The sequence below is a fragment of the Pleurodeles waltl genome, chromosome 2_2 (assembly GCF_031143425.1).
Source record: "Pleurodeles waltl isolate 20211129_DDA chromosome 2_2, aPleWal1.hap1.20221129, whole genome shotgun sequence".
Lineage (NCBI taxonomy): Eukaryota > Metazoa > Chordata > Amphibia > Caudata > Salamandridae > Pleurodeles > Pleurodeles waltl.
In genome coordinates this window covers 803,457,666-803,472,964 of record NC_090439.1, presented here as the reverse complement: position 1 = coordinate 803,472,964, position 15,299 = coordinate 803,457,666, and the positions used below count along the sequence as shown (strand labels likewise).

General features: G+C 45.9%; 1 protein-coding gene across 1 annotated transcript in view; it reads right to left on the bottom strand.

Moving 5' to 3' along the window:
• Window positions 1-2,620: 2,620 nt before the first annotated feature.
• The window catches only part of LOC138282635 (carbonic anhydrase 13-like), a 510,143-nt gene continuing 497,464 nt past the window's right edge, over window positions 2,621-15,299 (bottom strand). The window contains exon 7 of the mRNA XM_069220428.1: window positions 2,621-3,915. Coding sequence (XP_069076529.1) covers window positions 3,793-3,915 — 123 coding nt within the window. The 3' untranslated portion in view covers window positions 2,621-3,792. The remainder of the gene's footprint in view (window positions 3,916-15,299) is intronic.

Genomic DNA, 15,299 nt, shown 5'->3' with positions numbered 1-15,299 from the left:
CTGCTTTGTAGATCTTTGTTAAACGTTTAGCATCCTTGACATTATCTAAAGTTACAAAGATCAAAGGAAAGGTATGACAATTTTTAATAGTATTTGTGTTCAAGGCACAATAGTCAATGCAAGCGCGGAGATCTTCTTTCTTCAGTACAAATAACAGATGTTTATAAATGATTAATAAAAATCATTGGCCAGAAATGTATCAGTCTTTATTTTTAAACATCCGGTTACCTTATCAGTGCGTATTTTCTACTGAATGGTAATTTGTTCCCAGGCTCAAGATCAATCATACAATCATATTCTCTATAGCGTGGTAACTGTTCAGCTTGTTGTTTACTAAAGATGTCTAACAAGTGATGGTAGGAATGTTTTTAGGGAAATCAATCTCTTCACACAATTTTCCACACACACCATGGCTGCCATCTGTAAATGAGTACTAATATTCTCTGGTGCCAAATAACAGATATTTTTACAGTTTGGTGACTGATATTGTACCATGCCTTGCTCCCAATTAATCTTACGGTTATATTTTAATAACCATCTAATTCCTGAGATGATCTGGAATTGAGAAGTATCGATTATGTCAAAGATTAAGTATTCCATCTGATTATTCTGATTTTAAACTAGTAGTGAAGCAGTGAAATAGTGATTAATCCGGATGCTACCTTTGAGACATCTACAGCTCTTACCTGTCCTGAGTTGTTCTCCTTAATGCTCAGTAATTTGACCTTGATCTTCCTGCAATGAAACACTCAAAAATGTGTTGTACCTGGCTGTAACGTTTCCAAATTTGAGGAACCTTCCACAAAAATGCTCAACTGATCTCTCCTCACTTACTTCAGTTGAGCGTTCTCAGTTTCCTGATGTCTTTTCACAGATTTCTTATTGCATTGCCTAACATAATGATGGCCAGAACCACAATCTAAACACAACCCTTGCTTCCTTCAATTTTCAATTTTTCCTTAGTTAGGGGTGGATGTACTGCAACTAATTACATACGGTAAGGAGGGGAAAGGGTGACTGTTACTACCTCAGTGTTTCTTTTGCAAACTTGTGTGCTAAATACCGATCTTCACATTTCAAATTGTCTGTGTGTTAATCTTTTATCTATTCTTATAATCAAATAAATTAAATCATACCATCATACCCAGTCAAAAACATCCAATCAAGCAATAAAAAGTATAGTGTGTCAATACAATTAACAAAGGAATGCCCATACAATTACTGGGTGTGATGTACGAATGTTGACTGTATGATGGAATATGGTTGTGTGAGATACCCGGGGTAGATCAGAAACAAAGATTTGTATTTTTATATTAGTTTGTTTTATATATATATATATATATATATGTATATATATATATCGTGTGTACATACAATATCATGAGACTCACAACAATTTATATGGAATAAAAATGCTATTTTGATATACTATTGTGTTTATATTTGGATCCACTTCTGATAGAAAGTTGCATCATTTATGAGTCACTTATACTCAAGTTAACAAATTTGTGAGGGGATGCATCAACCAACAATCAGGCCAGAATGCTGCTTGCCAGGCTCTAAATGACCCTGGGAGTCATGGAGCAAAATTCCTGCAAGTGATACAATTGCACCAAAGAGACAAGCTCCAACTTCCATGCTAGGAGTAGGATCAGCAACATGGGTACTGGAGTCACATATTCTTAGGTGTGGGACTGCCCTAGCCTTGATGCAACCTCTCAACAAGATTTGTTTGGTTGGGTGTCCAGAGAGATTCGGTCACTGTGACGGTGCCTCTTTGGGCCTTCTCATTTTCTTGAGTCTCTTGTGTTTCCGGACAGAATTATGAGCTGCCTGAGCACTGAGGGAGTGGTACCTCCTATACTCTTTACTGTGCAGAATATGGCACTCGTGGAATCAGGGTTCTACTCTGATGATAAGGAGCACTGCAGGGGTGGACCTGCCTAGTCAAGTTGGAACTGCAGTGACAAGAACTATGGAAGGAGGCAGGGTCAAACTGTGGAGGAAGTCCCTGGAGTTACAGGAGGAAGCTCAGATCCAAATGTTATTGTGGAAAACGCCCTGCATGAGTTAGTCACTTAGCACAACCGAAGCATGTTCCTATGCACACCATGTGGGGAGAAAATAGACCAGACACCGGTGTGCATACTTGCAGTTTCAAGGGACGTGAAGCATATGATGCACATGTGTGAGTGGTTCAGGTGTACACATTTTGAAGTTAGCAACTTTAGAAACAGTTTTTAGTTTTGCTACATTGCAGGTACCCACAAAGTTGAAGATCTGAAACCCCCCAAAAAATAAGTGTTTGCTAAATCACCTCCTACACTTTTCACCTAGTGTCCACTGCCCAACAAGCACTAGGTGGGTAGATATATGGAAATGCATTCAGAAATGTATAGGAGGGAGTAGGCATTCATCAACTTTTAGAATGGTTTAAAAGCGTTTACATTACTGGATATGCTATAGAAGGGTAAGTAGTATTATATGTGGAATATCTGGCTGTTCTTTCATTTTTAGTTTTTGAGGTGACAGTATACAAAGAATTAAGTACCCCCTGCCAAACATGATAAGGCTATTGGAAGTCATAGAGGAGTTTCATAACAATAAAGAGGAAGGAGACTGAAGTCCAAGTTTTTTTATTAGGTTATGATCTGAGATGACTTGCAATATCGATATCATGTGCACAAGTGCAGTACTTTATCCCATACAATACATGATCACACCATCACGTTTCCCACAAAGCACTTAAAACCTTGGGGCGAAGCTCTTTCATATGAAAGAGTGTGCATATTTGGAAACATGAAGAATAAAAATAGTACCTCTAGTGTAAAATTAAACACATCAAAAACTTCTTAGATATTTGTTTCAAACAGATATTAGAAATAGTTCAATACAAGTCAGTTAAAAAAAGTTGCACTAGCTTTGAATGTGTAGAAACATGCAGAAAGGTTCTAGCTTTTCTCTAACTATCTAAGGAGTGCAAAAAATAAGCATATAATCTCTGCTGGTCTTTGTAAGCTAAACAACAAAAAGCAGAACAAATAAAAGCAACTTTAAAACACCTGCTTCAACTATACTGGTGACCTGACTTGTCTTTCATCTCAGCTGGTGGCCCTGGCAGCAAGCAGTGTGACATCAGAACTCGACTGTAATAATTCATAATAGTTGAGTTCTGACATCTTTTCTTCAAAATTGACAAGTGGGTGAGTCACAAGTCGTCCATTACGAAGACATTAGAGACTGATGTTTATACAGGGATTAAAGAATCCAATGTGTTATAATATTTTAAAGTGGTATGCAAGTAACCAACTAACCGAGCACATGCTAGCCTGTCTGTGCTCATGTTTCAACTACAACTCAGGTGGTTTGATTACTGTGTCTGGGTGTCTGCTTGCGGTTTATGTGCCTGGGTCTACAGGTGCAGCTTTGTGTGCATAAATGTCTGTATTTATGTTGCTCTCTCTGCATCCACACATATAACATGATCTAGGTCAGTGTGTGCGCTGAGGTGACACACACACTATACAAAATTTAAAGCAATCGGATTTGTCAATATTCGTTGGATGACACGGTCTTTCATTTTATAGGCAAAAAAAGAGTTCAGCACAGATTTTACTGTACAATGTATTGCATTTTAGGGATAAATAAAAAGGCTGGCAAACGTTAAAAACCCAGTCCCCTCAAAAGATGTCACAGTTATTGATGTAGTCAGCTATACACATCGATTTCTTTGCTATGAACTTCCTTTCAGGATCACAAAAAAGGTTGAAGGTGGCCAAAGTTCTCCATGTTTTATTTGAAGGATGCTCTCACTTCTCGATTCCACAGAGGCTGAGGTGGGCGGAACGTGGAGAGCATGAGGCAACTATTATCGTCCTCGCATTCAGAGTGATGGAGGCTGCGGAATTTGGCAAGCTGTGGGTTAGAAAGATACAAAATACAAAGAAAGCTCAATCAAATATATCATGATAAACCTGAATGAATATGAAATGAATGATGTAGTTTCGTTTGGTGGCGAATTAACTAATCAAATTAACATCTTTGGAATGGCAATGAATCTCTGTTCAGGTCCTCCTTTCCAAATGTTCTCCCGGACTAAGGGTTCAAAATTCATGTCTATCTACACATTTCTCATGTAAGCTTTGTAAGCAAATTGTTTTAATTTTCTTAACTATAATTACATATGTTAAAGATGAGAAAGGGTTAAAAAATAATTTAAATGAATGCAAAAACGTGTAGAGTTAACATGTAGGCCTTTGATTTATACCCATTAGGTGTGAAAATGCTGATATTACAGTTTGCGAACTTGACCTAGGTTAGGAATGTGTAATGTTAAATTTTCCTTCCAATACAGCTAATATGATGAGAATATAAAAATTAAAAGTAAGAAAAGTTATTTTAAATCTTCCCATAGGCATATTACCATAAGATTATAATAATGTATGAAAATGTATTAACTTAATTCATTTGAATGTTTCAAAATGAACAATAGTTTAGTCTTAGAATCAATAGGTAGCCTATCATTTAATAGGATGATGTAAAATTCTAACCCTGAACTGAAGTTTTCTTTAAGCAGAGACAACGTTGGGAAACTACTTTGAAGTATATAACATTTGATAAAAATGTTGCAAATAGGCATGGTTGTCTGTGGACTACTGTTTTACCATGAGATGAAGGCAACATTTTCCTGTTCCCATGACATGGCTAGGTCTAAACTGGGGTGCCATGGTGGAGTAAAAAAAATATGGATCAAGCCAAGATCTTTGTGACTGGGGTGAATGTCTGCATTGCTCAGCATTTCACCCATCATCTGTTCTTTTGCTTCTGTTGCCCTAAGTGGGAAGGGTTGCTCACTGAGCCACTCGATTCAAGGTGGCTTGGGTGATGAAGGGTAATACCCTGAGACTTGTTCCAGGATGCTTGTACCGGTCGTGGGAGGACCTGGCTTTGCAGTTCGCGCAAAATATTGCCATGGGGAGCAGAGTCAAGACTGATTTGCATATGGCTGGATCCAAGCTGCGGTGGCGTGGTGGGCAAATAAATGATGGATCAAAACCCAGATTTTTGTGACTGGGGTGAATGTTTGCATTGTACAGTATTCTGCCCATCATCTGTTCTTTTTGCTTTTGTCACCCTGAGTGGGAAAAGTATGACAAGACATGGGTCCCATGCTCACTGCACCACTGAATTCAGACCTGCCTGGCTGATGAGGGGTGAAAACCGTAACTGGTCCCAGGATGCTTGTTTCTGGTCCAGGGAGGACCTCGCTTGACATTTTGGGGTGGACTGTTCCCATGGGGAGCAGGCTTAAGAATGATTTGTGTATGGCTGGGTTCAAACTGGGGTGGCGTGGTGGGCAAAAAAATTATTAATTAAACCAGGATCTTTGTGACTGGAGGTGAATGTTTGCATTTTCAGCATTCAATTCATCATCTGTTCTTTTTCCTTTTGTTGCCCTAAGTGAGAAGGGTATGCCCAGATGTGGGTCCCATGTTCACTGTGCCATTGAATTTGGGCTAGCCTGGCTGATGAGGGGTGATACCCCAAAACTGGTCCTAAGATGCTGTTTCAGGTCCAGGGAGGATCTGGTTTTGCAGTTCAGACTGGACTGTACCCATGGGGAGCAGGCTCAAGACTAATTTGCATATGGCTGGGTCCAAACTGGGGTGGTGTTGTGGGCAAAAAAACAATGTATTAAACCCAGATCTTTGTGACTGGGGGTGAATGTTTGTATCATTCAGCATTCTCTTCATCATCTGTTCTATTCGCTTTTATCACCCTAAGTGGGAAGGGTATGCCCAGACATGTTTCGCGTGCACACTGCGCCACTGGATTCAAGCTAGCCTGGCTGATGAAGGGTAATATCCCAAAACCAGTCCTAGGATGTTTGTTTTGGTCCTGGGAGGACATGGCTTGGTAGTTTGGATTGGACTGTTCCCATGGGGAGCAGGGTCAAGACTGATTTGTATATGGCTGGGTCCAAACTGGGGTGTTGTGGTGGACAAAAAAACAATGGATTAAATCCAGATCTTTGTGACTGGGGTGAAGGTTTGTATTGTTCATCATTCCGTCCATCATCTGTTCTTTTTGCTCCTGTTCCCATGAAGACACTGGTTGCTGATTGGCTGAGAAGGAGAAAAAGACGATGAATGTTGGAAAAAAGTTAGATGAAATGTTTCATATTCGTAGTGTTCCTAGAGTAGGTTAGGACATTCTTGCTGAGGATATTCTTTTGGAGACTCTCTGCAGGAGATTTTGTCTGTGCTCCTTCACTTTTTGCCCAAATCTTTGTTGCTCAGAGATTCTACTGAGTTTCATTAACTTTTCTTTATGGGAAGCTCTACTTTGATTGATCTATGAGATTTGATTCTGATTATGCTTTCAACTCAATATGGAATTCTTTATGGGTTCTGTCTGGCACCTCTTGTCGCTTATTCCAAACCCATTCTGAGATTTAGATTAGGGACTTTTCCTTTATGGAAAATGCTTTATACATTTGCTCTGATGATACTTGATTATATTGATTTACTAATTGATTGATGATTACTCATGCATAATCAATAAAGGTTTAATTTGCTAAGATTGATAAATAAAGCTTTTGAACTCACACCAAATCTCATCATTGACTGAAATAAAATAACTGAAATTGTGATGACTAATTCATTGATATACAGCTCCTAGGTTAATCTCACTTAGGTCTATCAGCCTTTGGCGCGGGGGTTGTATCCTGATGAGATGGTAAGCCTTACCCTGTAAACCAATATTTAACTGAGATCCCTGTGATCCAGCAAAGTTGGTAGTGAGAGGATTGTTTACGCAATGAGAAAGAGGAGCCATAATCAACAGAGATAATTAACTGCCCTGAGATAAATAGATGCCTATGTCCCATCGCCTAAAGTCAGAACTTGAAGACTGACGGAGTGGGGTTTCTAAGGTGGTTGCTGAATTGGAGGTGTGACTATTAATAGGGTTATGCTTTTATTAAAAAAAATTGTACTGGTGTATGTGTGTGAATGGATGTTGAAGCTTATGAGTTGCAGATGCTTATGTGCATATTGTCGAATAAGTTCATGAGATATCAGACTAAGAAGTAGTCCAAGATCTCGGAATAGAGAAAAAATGTGTTGATTTATGGTTTTCTTGTCTGCTAAAGATTTGCGGTGCAGGTTGTGAGGTGCTGTTGTCTGCACAATTGAGATAGAAACAATAACTATTTGTTGTGATTGCAATAATATTTATCGATGTTGTCAAAACATGATGCACAAAGGGGAAGCTGCATTGATTAGGTAATTTCCCACTAGCTGAGATTTCATTTGTATGTATGAAAATTCTTCTTGAATGAAAAACTCAGAGGATGTAAAATCCTGAATATTCCAGCTGTTGAATTGATCTTTTTGTTTTCTTTAGGGGAGCAGATAAAGAATGTCATTTTATGTTGCAATAATTAGTAGAATTATAGCATACTGTGTATATGAAGACATTGTAAAGGAGGTAAGCTGCTGCAAGGAGCAGGTTGTTGTGTCATATTGTGCCATGCTAGAATTGGTCAGTTGGTGTGAAACACTGAGCTGAATATGGTTGAGATGTGTGAAATACTGAGCAGTAAGTGATTGGTTGGTGTACAGAGCCACACTGAGATTGGAAAACAGGCTTTTTGAGAAATTGACATTTACAGAACAGAATCAAAACATTGCAGAATTGAATTATGTTGTTCTGAATTATTGATTTAATTTTTAAAAATGACATTTTTCAAAGATTTTCGGAGAGGCGCTACGGGGAAATGCACTCCTGAGTGTATGCCTGCTTATCACATGATGTAGAGGGAGAGTTACACATGTGTATGGCTTTGCCAATGGTGCAACGGTGCAAGATTACTGAGATAGAGGGTCCATTCAGCTTTCCCAGATGGGTTACATTCAATTTGAGAATTATGGACAGATTAAGAGAAAAACTTTGTGACATGAAACCACCTCTTAGACCTACACAATTTGAAGCACTGTGGAACAGATTTACTAAAATCTCACACAACGCAGGACAGCAGCCAAAAAAGCTGTGCTGCATTGAGCGCGAAAGAGAGAGCAAGCGAGCACCATCTTTACAGAAATATGGTACTCTTTTCCCCTCACCTTAGTGCTGGTGCAGAAATGAACTGCTGTGTGTCACGCACACACCTTTGTACCATAATGCAAGAGTGTCTGTGTGAGTCTAGCATAGGTTTTGTACTGGAAGGATACTCTTCCAATACAAAATGCTATGTTTAGACTAACTTTAAACATTTTCACTCTTTGCATTGGGCTGTACAGGGCAGCATACATGGAAAGTCATAATCAAATCAAATCATAAATATTTATAAAGCGCGCTACTCACCCGTGCGGGTCTCAAGGCGCTAGGGGGAAGGGGTTACTGCTGCTCGAAGAGCCAGGTCTTGAGTAGTCTCCGGAAAGCGGAGTGGTCCTGGGTGGTCCTGAGGATGGTGGGGAGGGAGTTCCATGTCTTGGCTGCCAGGTAGGAGAAGGACCTCCCACCCGCCGTGGTGCGGCGGATGCGAGGGACGGCAGCGAGAGCGAGGTTGGTGGAGCGAAGAGGACGGGTGGGTGTGTAGAAGCTGAGGCGGCGGTTGAGGTATTCGGGTCTCTTGTTGTGGAGGTCTTTGTGTGCGTAGGTGAGGAGTCGGAAGGTGATCCTTTTGTTGACGGGAAGCCAGTGCAGGTGTCTCAGGTGGGCGGAGATGTGGCTTTTGCGGGGTATGTTGAGGATGAGGTGGGCGGAGGCGTTTTGAATTTGTTGCAGACGTTTCTGGAGTTTAGCGGTGGTTCCTGCGTATAGGGTGTTGCCGTAGTCCAGGCGGCTCGTGACGAGGGCGTGGGTCACGGTCTTTCTGGTGTCGGCGGGGATCCAACGGAAGATCTTTCGGAGCATGCGGAGGGTGAGGAAGCAGGAGGATGATACGGCGTTGACTTGTTTGGTCATGGTGAGAAGTGGGTCCAAGATGAAACCGAGGTTGCGTGCGTGGTCTGAGGGGGTCGGTGCGGTGCCAAGGGCCGTGGGCCACCAGGAGTCATCCCAGGCGGTCGGGGTGTTTCCGAGGATGTGGACTTCCGTTTTGTCTGAGTTCAGTTTCAGACGGCTGAGTTTCATCCAATCTGCGACGTCTTTCATTCCATCTTGCAGGTTGGTCTTGGCGCTGGTGGGGTCCTTGGTGAGGGAAAGTATCAGTTGAGTGTCGTCAGCGTAGGAGGTGATGATGATGCTGTGTTTGCGTATGATGTCGGCGAGGGGGCTCATGTAGACATTGAAGAGTGTCGGGTTGAGCGAGGAGCCTTGTGGGACGCCGCAGATGATCTTGGTGGGGTCTGAGCAAAAAGGTGGGAGGTAGACTCTTTGGGAGCGGTTGGAGAGGAAGGAGGTGATCCAGTCCAGGGCCTGTCCTTGGATCCCGGTGGAGCGGAGGCGGGTTATTAGGGTGCGGTGACAGACGGTGTCGAAGGCAGCCGAGAGGTCGAGGAGGATGAGGGCGACTGTTTCTCCGTTGTCCATCAGGGTTCTGATGTCGTCTGTGACTGAGATGAGGGCGGTTTCTGTGCTGTGATTGGCTCGGAATCCGGACTGAGAGGGGTCGAGAAGGCTGTTGTCTTCAAGGAAGTTGGTAAGTTGCTTGTTGACGGTCTTCTCTATGACTTTGGCAGGGAATGGGAGGAGCGAGATGAGGCGGAAGTTCTTCAGTTCGCTTGGGTCCGCCGTAGGTTTTTTCAGTAGGGCGTTGACTTCAGCGTGTTTCCAGCTCTCGGGGAAGGTAGCAGATTAAAACAAGCTGTTGATGATGGTCTGGAGGTGAGGGGCGATGATGTCGGCGGCTTTGTTGAAGATGAAGTGTGGGCAGGGGTCCGAGGGGGCACCGGAGTGGATGGAGTTCATGGTGGCTTTGGTCGCTTCCGTGTTGATGTGAGTCCAGGCGTTGAGGGTGATGGCTGGGGTTGTAGGTTCTGTGGTGGTTGGCTGGGTCTGGTGTCCGAAGCTGTCATGTAGGTCGGTGATCTTACGATGGAAGAAGGTGGCGAGGGAGTTGCCGAGGTCTTGTGAGGGCATGATGGCGTTGGCGTTGGTGTTAGGGTTGGAGAGCTCTTTGACGATGTTGAAGAGTTCTCTGCTGTTGTGGCTGTTTTTGTCCAGTTTGTCTGTGAAGAAATTTATTTTGGCGGCGCGGATCAGTTGGTGGTGTTCGCGGGTAGCGTTCTTGAGGGCAGTCATGTTATCTGCGGTGTGGTCCTTGCGCCAGGCTTTCTCGAGGGTGCGGCAGGTTTTCTTTGATTCCTTAAGGGTGTCGGTGAACCAGAGAGGTTTTTTGGTGTTGGTCTGTCTTGGGAGGCGTCTGAGGGGAGCGAGGTTGTCTGCGCAGTTGGTGATCCAATTCGTGAGGCTGAGGGCTGCGTCGTTGGGGTCGGAGGAGAAGGTGGGTTGGTTGTCGTTGAGAGTGGAGAGAAGCTGTTCCTCGGGGATTTTGTTCCACTGTCGATGTGGGATGGGTTGTGTGCAGAGGTGGCGAGTCTCGCGTCGGAAGGTGAAGTAGACACATCTGTGGTCGGTCCAGTGCAACGCTGAAGAGTGGCTGAAGGATATGTGGTTGCAGGCGGAGAAGATGGGGTCTAGCATGTGTCCGCCAATGTGGGTGGGGGTGTTCACAAGTTGCTTGAGGCCGAGGTTGGCGGGGTTGTCGAGCAGGGCGGTGGTGTTGGGGTCGTTGTTCTGTTCCAGGTGGAAGTTGAGGTCACTGAGGAGGATGTAGTCCGGCGAGGCAAGGGCGTGCGGGGAGATGAAGTCAGTGATGGAGTCGCTGAAGAGGGCGCGTGGTCCAGGGGGTCAGTAGATGAGAGTTCCTCTGAGTGTGGTCCTGGGATCGGTGTGGATCTGGAAGTGCAGGTGTTCGGCGGCGAGGGGGGTGTCTTCGGTGGAGGTGGTGACGTTGATGGAGTCCTTGAAGACGATGGCGATTCCTCCACCTACTTGGTTGGTGCGGTCTCTCCTTGAAATCTTGTAGCTGTCTGGGATGGCTATGGCGATGTCGGGGGCAGAGGAGGCGTTCATCCAGGTCTCAGTGATGAGGGCGACGTCCGGTGCGGTGGAGTCCAGGAGGTCCCATAGTTCAACGGCGTGCTTGTGGATGGAGCGTGCGTTGATCAGGATGCATTTGAGGTGGTTGTTGGTGCGTGGGCTGGCGGGCGTGGTGTTTTCACGGTGGAAGGTGAGTTTGCAGGTATGACATACAAAGGGTCCGTGGGTGCGTTTCGGGTTGGCTTGGAAGCAGGTGCTGGAGCGCCCCGGGTTGAGGGCGTGGAGGGTGACAGGGTCGTAGCGGTGCTGCGGGGTTTGGGAGTGCTTGTGGCCAGGGGTCGTGGCGCTGGGCGCGGATGGGTGCAGACGGGCTTGCCTTTGGCGCGCCTTTGGCGCACCAGCGGCCGCCATAAGAGGGAGGAGTGGGGGGGGAGGGGTCAGCTGGGGGCGGGGGGCAGGAGTGGGGCGATGAATGGGAGCTGGGGGGGCGGGGGCGAGCAGGTGGTAGCAGCTGGAAAGCGAAGGGTGGGGGGGTCAGGTAGAGGGGAGAAAAGATAGGGGAGGGGGGTTAAAGGTGGCGGGAGTTAGGAAGAAAAGATAGGAAGATAGGGGAGGGGGGGTTACAGAGGTGGAGGGGAGTGAGGAAGGTCAGAGAGAGGAGTCAGGGGCAGAAGAGCAGAAGAGAGAGGAGAGAAGAGCCAGGAAGAAGGAGAATAAGAAGAGGAGCGAGGAGCAGAAGAACAGAAGAGAGAAGAGGCAAGAAGGAGGTAAAGAAGAAGAGGAGCAGAAGAACAGAAGAGAGAAGAGCACAGGAGAAGGTAAAGAAGAAGAGGAGCGAGGAGTCCAGAACAGAACAACAGGGGAGTGAAGAGCCAAGAGGAAGGGTAAAGAAGAGGAGGAGAGAAGAGTCAAGGAAGAGGAGTCCGGCAGAAGAGGAGAGCCCTGAGAAGCAGAGGATATGAAGTACACAGAAGAAGAACACAGATGAAGTACAAAGAAGAAGAATACAGATGAAGACAGAAGAAAGCACACGCAGGTCGCGGTGCAGAAGAGAGGGAAGAAACACAGATGAAATACACAGAAGAAGAGCACAGAAGAAGAACACAGATGAAGAATACAGATGAAGAACACAGAAGAAGGACAAAAAAGAAGAGAGAACATGCAGGACGGGGTGCAGGGAAGAAAGAAGAGCACAGATGAAGAACACAGATGAAGACAGAAGAAAGAACACGCAGGACGGGGTGCAGGGAAGAAAGAAGAACACAGATGAAGAACACAGATGGAGAGCACAGAGGAAGATCAAAGATGAAGAGAGAAGAAGGAGAAGAGGTGAGTAGCGCGGGGCAGGGCGAGGGGCTGGGCGGGGGGAGTACTTACTGTGGTTTCGCAGGACTTGCTTGGAGGTTTCAGGAGCCTGGGCTGGTGGAGCTGCAGTGGCAGAGGGAGCGACCTACCCTTGGGTCAAGGGTCGCTAACTCTGTCGCGCAGCGGCCGCCATAAGAGGGAGGAGGGAGGGCGGAGGGGTCAACTGGGGGCGGGGGCGGGAGTGGGGCGACGAATTGGAGCAGGGGGGGCGAGCAGGTGGTGGCGGCGGGAAAGCGGAGGGTGGGGGGTCAGGTAGAGGGGAGAAAAGATAGGGGAGGGGGGGTTAACGGTGGCGGGGAGTTAGGAAGAAAAGATAGGAAGATTGGGGAGGGGGGGTTACAGAGGTGGAGGGGAGTGAGGAAGGTCAGAGAGAGGAGTCAGGGGCAGAAGAGAGAGGAGAGAAGAGCCAGGAAGAAGGAGAAGAAGAAGAGGAGCGAGGAGCAGAAGAACAGAAGAGAGAAGAGCCAAGAAGGAGGTAAAGAAGAAGAGGAGCAGAAGAACAGAAGAGCCCAGAAGAAGGTAAAGAAGAAGAGGAGCGAGGAGCAGAAGAGAGTAGATCCAAGGAGAAGGTAAAGAAGAAGAGGAGAGAGGAGTCCAGAACAGAAGAACAGGGGAGAGAAGAGCCAAGAGGAAGGGTAAAGAAGAGGAGGAGAGAAGAGTCAAGGAAGAGGAGTCCGGCAGAAGAGGAGAGCCCTGAGAAGCAGAGGATACGAAGTACACAGAAGAAGAACACAGATGAAGTACAAAAAAGAAGAATACAGATGAAGACAGAAGAAAGCACACGCAGGTTGCGGTGCAGAAGAGAGGGAAGAAACACAGATGAAATACACAGAAGAAGAGCACAAAAGAAGAACACAGATGAAGAATACAGATGAAGAACACAGAAGAAGGACAAAGAAGAAGAGAGAACACACAGGACGGGGTGCAGGGAAGAAAGAAGAGCACAGATGAAGAACACAGATGAAGACAGGAGAAAGAACATGCAGGACGGGGTGCAGGGAAGAAAGAAGAACACAGATGAAGAACACAGATGGAGAGGAAGATCAAAGATGAAGAGAGAAGTAGGAGAAGAGGTGAGTAGCGTGGGACAGGGCGAGGGGCTGGGCGGGGGGAGTACTTACTGTGGTTTCGCAGGACTTGCTTGGAGGTTTCAGGAGCCTGGGCTGGTGGAGCCGCAGCGGCAGGGGGAGCGACCTACCCTTGGGCCCAGGGTCGCTAACTCTGTCGCGCAGCGGCCGCCATAAGAGGGAGGAGGGGGGTGGAGGGGTCACCTGGGGGTGGGGGCGGGAGTGGGGCGACGAATGGGAGCAGGGGGGGCGGGGCGAGCAGGTGGTGGCGGCGGGAAAGCGGAGGGTGAGGGGGTCAGGTAGAGGGGAGAAAAGATAGGGTAGGGGGGGTTAAAGTTGGCGGGGAGTTAGGAAGAAAAGATAGGAAGATAGGGGAGGGGGGGTTACAGAGGTGGGGGGGAGTGAGGAAGGTCAGAGAGAGGAGTTAGGGGCAGAAGAGCAGAAGAGAGAGGAGAGAAGAGTCAGGAAGAAGGAGAAGAAGAAGAGGAGCGAGGGGCAGAAGAACAGAAGAGAGAAGAGCCAAGAAGGAGGTAAAGAAGACGAGGAGCAGAAGAACAGAAGAGAGACGAGCCCAGAAGAAGGTAAAGAAGAAGAGGAGCGAGGAGCAGAAGAGAGAAGAGCCAAGGAGAAGGTAAAGAAGAAGAGGAGCGAGGAGTCCAGAACAGAAGAACAGGGGAGAGAAGAGCCAAGAGGAAGGGTAAAGAAGAGGAGGAGAGAAGAGTCAAGGAAGAGGAGTCCGGCAGAAGAGGAGAGCCCTGAGAAGCAGAGGATACGAAGTACACAGAAGAAGAACACAGATGAAGTACAAAGAAGAAGAATACAGATGAAGACAGAAGAAAGCACACGCAGGTCGCGGTGCAGAAGAGAGGGAAGAAACACAGATGAAATACACAGAAGAAGAGCACAGAAGAAGAACACAGATGAAGAATACAGATGAAGAACACAGAAGAAGGACAAAGAAGAAGAGAGAACATGCAGGACGGGGTGCAGGGAAGAAAGAAGAGCACAGATGAAGAACACAGATGAAGACAGAAGAAAGAACACGCAGGACGGGGTGCAGGGAAGAAAGAAGAACACAGATGAAGAACACAGATGGAGAGCACAGAGGAAGATCAAAGATGAAGAGAGAAGCAGGAGAAGAGGTGAGTAGCGCGGGGCAGGGCGAGGGGCTGGGCGGGGGGAGTACTTACTGTGGTTTCGCAGGACTTGCTTGGAGGTTCCAGGAGCCTGGGCTGGTGGAGCGGCAGGGGGAGCGACCTACCCTTGGGTCGGAAAATAAAGGAGAAAAAGAGCATTTCTCCTTCAAGGTGCCTATCTGAAATGAGAGCTATTTTCTGGCGCCAAGCCTAGTCTACTTTTTTAAGTAAATAGGGCTTAGTGTCAGAAACTTTGGGTGGTGGCCTGAGAACTCCCATGCACCACTCATGGCGTGCCCCATTTGCGCTAAGTAATGCAAAGCAGCGCTGTGTGCTAGTTTGCGCTAATTTCAAGTGAATTTCCAGTGCTAAAGAAGATTAGCGCTGCAAAGAAATTATTGAAAAAATATTTAGAGTCATTTTGTGTCACTTTTGTGATGCAAACACAACACTAAAACTTAATAAATAAACCCTTAAGTGCTGAGGAGAAGATGGTTTGTATTAGGTAGAAAGAGAAAAATCAAAGACAAACAAAAAGAGTTATGAGAAACTATACAGATGCAATATGGGATGAGTGGCAACAGAAGTGGGAAAAGAATATAGTGAAGGGAACTTGATTATATCCTGCCATTACTAATGAAAAATCGGAGAAACCCCAAAAAACTAAAATTAAGGACAACTA